Source organism: Megalops cyprinoides, chromosome 2 (genome assembly GCF_013368585.1).
Source record: "Megalops cyprinoides isolate fMegCyp1 chromosome 2, fMegCyp1.pri, whole genome shotgun sequence".
NCBI lineage: Eukaryota > Metazoa > Chordata > Actinopteri > Elopiformes > Megalopidae > Megalops > Megalops cyprinoides.
In genome coordinates, this window is record NC_050584.1 from 3,515,953 (window position 1) to 3,521,952 (window position 6,000).

At 43.5% G+C, this 6,000-nt stretch overlaps 1 protein-coding gene across 5 annotated transcripts in view; it reads left to right on the plus strand.

The window, feature by feature from the left end:
* The window catches only part of asap1b (ArfGAP with SH3 domain, ankyrin repeat and PH domain 1b), a 110,994-nt gene extending 104,994 nt beyond the window's left edge, over window positions 1-6,000 (plus strand). For 4 of the 5 annotated variants that reach the window (XM_036521346.1, XM_036521344.1, XM_036521341.1 and 1 more), the window contains 5 exons: window positions 922-1,000; window positions 1,213-1,277; window positions 1,486-1,973; window positions 4,794-4,916; window positions 5,573-6,000. In XM_036521346.1, coding sequence (XP_036377239.1) covers window positions 922-1,000; window positions 1,213-1,277; window positions 1,486-1,973; window positions 4,794-4,916; window positions 5,573-5,647 — 830 coding nt within the window. In that variant the 3' untranslated portion in view covers window positions 5,648-6,000. Of the gene's footprint in view, window positions 1-921; window positions 1,001-1,212; window positions 1,278-1,485; window positions 1,974-4,793; window positions 4,917-5,572 lie in introns of those variants that run through there. The other variant, XM_036521345.1, reaches the window with a different exon arrangement.

Consider the following 6,000-nt stretch of genomic DNA (forward strand, 5'->3'; position numbering starts at 1 on the left):
TGATGATCAAATAACCACCATGTTATCATACTGAGCAACGGCATACGCGTGTGACCGTTCCAGCAGAACCACTTGGACCTCAGGCACTGAGCTTGGAGCAGCTTCAGAGTCCCACCATGTGATTGTTAGGCTGTGGGCTTAGTAAACTCATTTTTGGACTCACCTTTGGACTGGTTTTTGGAGGCAGAAAGTACCCAGAGACGTACCCAGAGAAAGTACCCAGAGCTGACAAGACTGCAGGCCTGGATGCAGATAACGGAATGCTCAGCTTCACATTCCCTCCCATCCATTACCTGTTCAGTGTGCATGGAACTTATCTCAAGATTACTAGAGATCCATTCTATTACTAATACAAGGATAGCCTATCTTTGGTGCATTTGTTGCTAACAGAAATCAAGTGAAAATGAGAAAATGAGTGAAAAAGTAGATGCTTATTTTTATGTTATACGTTGTGCATAATGAATTCGAGGACTCTTTGTTGCAAGGATCATGATCATTCCATCCGTGAAAGTTCAGAGTGTCCTCTGGTTTTCATTCCTCATCCTCGTCTAAATCTTAATGATTTAATTAAAGCAATTTTACTCAAGTTGTCTATCAGATCCTTACTAAAAGGCAACTGTGCAGAGCTCTAACCCTCACGGACTGGAATTGGCCATCCCTGGTTTAATGAAGTTATGTTAATCACATTGAAGATATAAGTGTTGTTATTGTCTATTAGACATAGATATGTTATTGTCTATGTCTAAAGCTGTTTTCTAAAACACACAAGCATTGTTTGTTCACTAATCCTACGCAAGCTTTCCATTTGGAGCCAACTCTGATACAGTACCTGCATATATACTCAGCCTGTATGGACTCTGCTAAGCTAATGCAGCCTATTGCAGCCAGGATTCATCCCTTATATTCATCTGATGCTTACAGGAAGCGACTCCACACCGCCTGTAATGAATAAGGCATCACCTGCAGCTAACAAGTTTGAAGGCATTCCACAGCAGCAAAGGTACAAATGGCCTCCCTGTCCCAGCCTCAGAGTTCATATGTCACATGACATCTTTAATCCTGCAAAGTGTTTTTAGTGCAGTGCAGATAGCTCAAAGAAAGTTGGTCTTGGAGCAGCTACTCCTACTGGAAATTGATCTGATTATTTATTTATTTTTAATGTGTTGTGCATTTTTTCTATTCTTGATTTTTGCCTACTTGGTGTGTTTTCAGCACTACTTCTAGTACCACGAAATCTACACTTGGTCCAAGGGTTCTCCCCAAACTACCTCAGAAAGGTAGGTCTTAGCCAGCTCTAAGTTTAAGAGAGCAGTCATGTGGAATCCAAACAGTAGGGGGCTGGTGTTAACCTGGTGTAGGACTGCCACTTCCTACGACATCTGAGACCACAGGAAATAAGAAGGAAGTATGCTGATCTTGGGCTAAATCCTTCATGTGTCATAGCTGTAAAAAACAAAAATGTGATGGTGATGTTCTTTTTTTCAGTGGCACTACGCAAAATCGACACCATCCATCACCCCTCCATAGACAAACCCAGCCACCTCCCAGAGTTGCTGCAGAAGCCCCCCCAGACTGCTGAGACTCCACAGAAAGCCCCACTGCCAGAAAAGCTGCAGCTGGGAGATCTGCCTCCCAAGCCCCACATTTCAGACTTGCCCCCTAAGCCAGGAGAACTGCCCCCCAAACCACAGCTGTCTGACCTTCCTCCCAAACCCCACCTTGGGGACCTCCCCCCAAAACCTCAAATCAAAGACCTCCCCCCTAAGCCTCAGCTCTCAGATATCTCCCCAAAGCCACCAGTGGCTGAATCCAAACTGTTCACCGGTGAAGTGACACCAAAACCACAGCCCTCTGACACATCGGCCTCGAGCCAGCAGGATGAGCAGGTGCCACAACAGGCTAGGGAGGAAACCAATGGCACCCCACTTTGTGTCACTGAGATGCCCGTCCCACTGCCCAGAAAAATAAATACGGTGAGTAGTTGCCCGTGCCCTATCACCTGTCTCTAGGAAGTCTGTGCTGCTAAGATAAAATGTACACTTGGGTTTTTAAGTCCTGAAGGAGCTGCAGTCTGAACAAAGTTTCCTAACCCTCTCCAAACTTGTACTACTCACAGAGAAGACAAAGAAGCTGTTTCAAAATTATGCTGAGTGCTTGGATGGAAAACCTATAAGTTCAGCAGCAGTGTCAGTAGACACCGTATTCCTCTCTCGTCAGTAGGCACTGCACGCCCCTCATCAGTAGGCATTGTCTCATCAATAGACACTGTATTTCTCATCAGTAGATGCTGTGTATCTCATCAGTAGACAGTGTCTTATTGGTTGGCACTGTGTCTCCCTCATCGTTTGGCACTGTATCTTCCTCATCAGTAGACATTGTCTCATCACTGTATCTCCCTCATCAGTAGACATTATCTCATCACTGTATCTCCCTCATCAGTAGAGCATTGTATCCCTCCCTTATCCTTTGCTGTAAAAATGTTTTATGCTGTTTTTTTATGTTTGAGAGTAGAGGTCGACTGATTGATCAGCTGGCCGATTAATCGGGCCGATTTTTGGGCATTTTTTAAATAATCGGTATCGGCCGATCGTGCTGCATATTAAGCCGATGAATAGGCAGGCGCATCTGCGGGCAGCTAAGCGTTGTTGTTGTGGAACACATGAGACGCTGCCTCTTCCGGCAATCAGATTGCCATTCTACCAGCATACCCCTGTGATGTTTCCCTCTACATGCTAACTTTTTGAAGAGAACTACCTGGTAACTTCCTAAGAAAATGGTAAGACTTAAATTCTTATCTTTCGTTCTTAATCTAGCCTTATATATTTTATTGGTTAAATATGATATGTTACTTTTGGAGAGAGAATGCGAATAACATTAGGCTACTTTGGAACTGTATTGATAGCGAGCCTTCAACCAGCTGTAGTTTACAGGTAGGCACGAGTACCAAAACCTGGTAATGAGCCCTGCGGCTAAATTATTAAAGTAGCCTGCATTGTATAGATGAGCTCCGACATTATCAATTCTGTTTTTGTACCGGAGAATTTCTCTCCCTCGGAGGCTGCGTGTGAGGCGGAGCAGCTCTCACACGCTGCAGCAGTGCCTTGTTCAGACACAGAGTGTCAGTACTCCGCCTCCCTAGCTGTGGTGTTTTTGTTTTTTTCCCTGTCCATGTGCTTTTGTTTGTTGTTTTTCCTTGTGTTCCAGCCCTGCCCTGCTCTCCGCCCTGTCTCCGCCCACCTGATCAGTTCCACCTGCCTGCCCGCACACCTGTTTCCAGTCCCCTCATCAGCCCAGCCCTATTTCTGTCCTGCTTGCTAATTCCTCACAGTGTTTTTCGCCTGTTTCGTCCCCGCCGTTTTCTTCTCTCTCTGTGCGATTCCTGGTTTCCGACCTTGTCTGACCCCCGACCAAGTCCCTGCCTGCTGCCTTGCCCGATTGCCTGATAGCCTGCCTTCCTGGTCTCAACCCTGTCTGTCTTTGTACTACGACTTTGTTCACCGTTTACAATAAACCCGCCTGGAACCCGAAGCTCCTGTGGTCTGCGACTGAGTCCTTGTCTGAGTCGTTACACAGAGCTTCTGCTCTTAGTAATGATGGTGGGGAAAAACGGACCGTTTCGAAAGCGTGATTACATTGTAGCCTACTGTATGGAAGCCCGTTTCCGCCACTTAAAAGAAAAAAAAAAATCAGACCACAAATCTTTATTTAGAGATATCATCTCGTTATTTACAGATAGTATCTCATTTTGAGATAGTATGTTGTTATTTAGAGATATTATCTCGAAATATTGAGATAGTATCTCATTATTTTGACATATTATCTCAATGTTTCAACATACTATCTCCTTATTTTAAGATACTATCTCATCGTCTGGGGTTAGGCTACGTGCAACAGAGTTTAGTGTGAATGCCAGGCCCTTACTGTGTCTGATCTCTGGTGCCGCCTACAGTAAACAGCAGAGAAGGGTGCGAGACACATAGCTATCCAGAGATTCCGTTTGAATAAAACGTAGCTGTCAATATCATTTATAGTCTCTCCGAACACTGAAATAGCGAGATGACATACAGTACATTGACTATTGTCACAACAATATCAGTGTGACTACCATGTCAGTGGATCTTGTAGCGTTCTAGGGTCAGAGGCTTATTTTCATACTATGTATGTCATCTAAAAGCCCTAGAATTTCATGATTTGTGAATCCACGTCTAAAATAGCTTTCAATGATTGAATCCATTATTGTTCTAGGCCAGGGGTCTCCGACCTTCAACATATTTAACGTATACATTATTTAAAATATACAAGTGCACTGCAAAGCAAAATGCAGACTGGAGAGGCAGACCATAAGTGTTGTTCAATAAATGTTTAATTTAAACAATTTTCTGTATCACTTCTTATTACTTAACTGTCATATTTTATCAGATGAAGGAAAAAAAAAGAAAATCGGCCAAACATATCGGCCAAAAAAATCGGCATCATATATCGGTCATCGGCTGCCCTGATTTCTAAAGATCGGCATCGGCCAGAGGAAAACCCATATCGGTCGACCTCTATTTGAGAGAATGGTTAGCCTGACCCTTATTGGTAGGTCCTGGGAGTGCATACACAATTACTAATGGTCTGACAAGTAGTTTTCTTTTAACGGCCATTAGGGTTCAATGGTATTTTACAGGACTTATTGGATGGGTAAGAATTAGCATTTTCCATTTGTCAGCAGGGTGCATCTGGTCTAATGTCATATAATGATGGGTGAAGTGGTTGCAGCGAATGAGCTGGGCTGTTGTGTGTTCTCCAAGGGGAAGAGCAAAGCGAGGCGGGTGAAAACCATCTATGACTGCCAGGCAGACAATGACGACGAGCTCACTTTCGCAGAGGGAGAGGTGATCATTGTCACGGGAGAGGAAGACCAGGAGTGGTGGGTGAGTATGTCTCCATGGCAACTGTTTCTGTGACTACCATCAGTCACTCCATGGCTTGGAATTTTCCGAGGGATTTTGTTTCCTGGAGATATCTTGACTGTTTATTCCATAAAGGAAGCAAATGATTAAGGGGATGGAGTCATGATGAAAATGCAGTTGTTTTATACAGAATTCTGTTGTTGAAGGACCCTTTGTGGGTCTTTATTGTACACACAGTATGTGATTGTTTTCTTCCAACAGTGAGTTGTGCAAACCCATGAATTCTACACTGAAAGAAAGGTTTTTCCCCCTCAATTCAGTGATATCTTATATTATATGGTTTTTCTTCAGAATATTTTTTTCTTGTAATAACAAAGCAAGTACGTTGTACATTTTATTTTCAGATATTTTTGAGGAAGAAGTACTTTAAAAGTACAAAACCACCTTTACTGCATTGCCAAGTACAGATGGAACCGTAATCATTGAATGGCTCTTGACTGTAACATCATTGATGTGCATTATCTGACATAGCATTCATAAAATTTTAGATGTTGCCTGTTTGTAGAGTTGCTTATATTCACTGAAGAGGTTCTGAATACAACAGCAATACAGCACTTAGGATTTGCACCTGGGGACTTCCAAGCCCGTTTCCCTAAGCACTTTCTTTTCTGTTGCAGATCGGGCACATTGAAGGGCAGCCAGAGAGGAAAGGGGTGTTCCCCATGTCCTTTGTGCACATTCTGTCTGACTGACTGTGGAGGGCCTTTCCTATTGCACAAACTCTGACCCCCCCCTGGCCTCACGCATTAATGAGGGTGCCACCTCTGTATATAGCTGCTGTTACAACCAGAAACAAAACAAAGCAAACAACCCCACATGGGCTCATCTCACCTTCTTGCTGAAGGACAGATGTAAATAAACAGTGTTATCCTGCCTGTACCAGTATTGCAATAGTCTTGGAGCCTGGCACGCCTTACTGGGTTTGCTGTAGCTATCCTCGAAATTGAGCACTTACATAACATCTGCCTATGCTGTTACTGTAAGTATATATGTATGTATGTACATATGTGTATACATGTACACATTTGTGCACATAGGAATACAT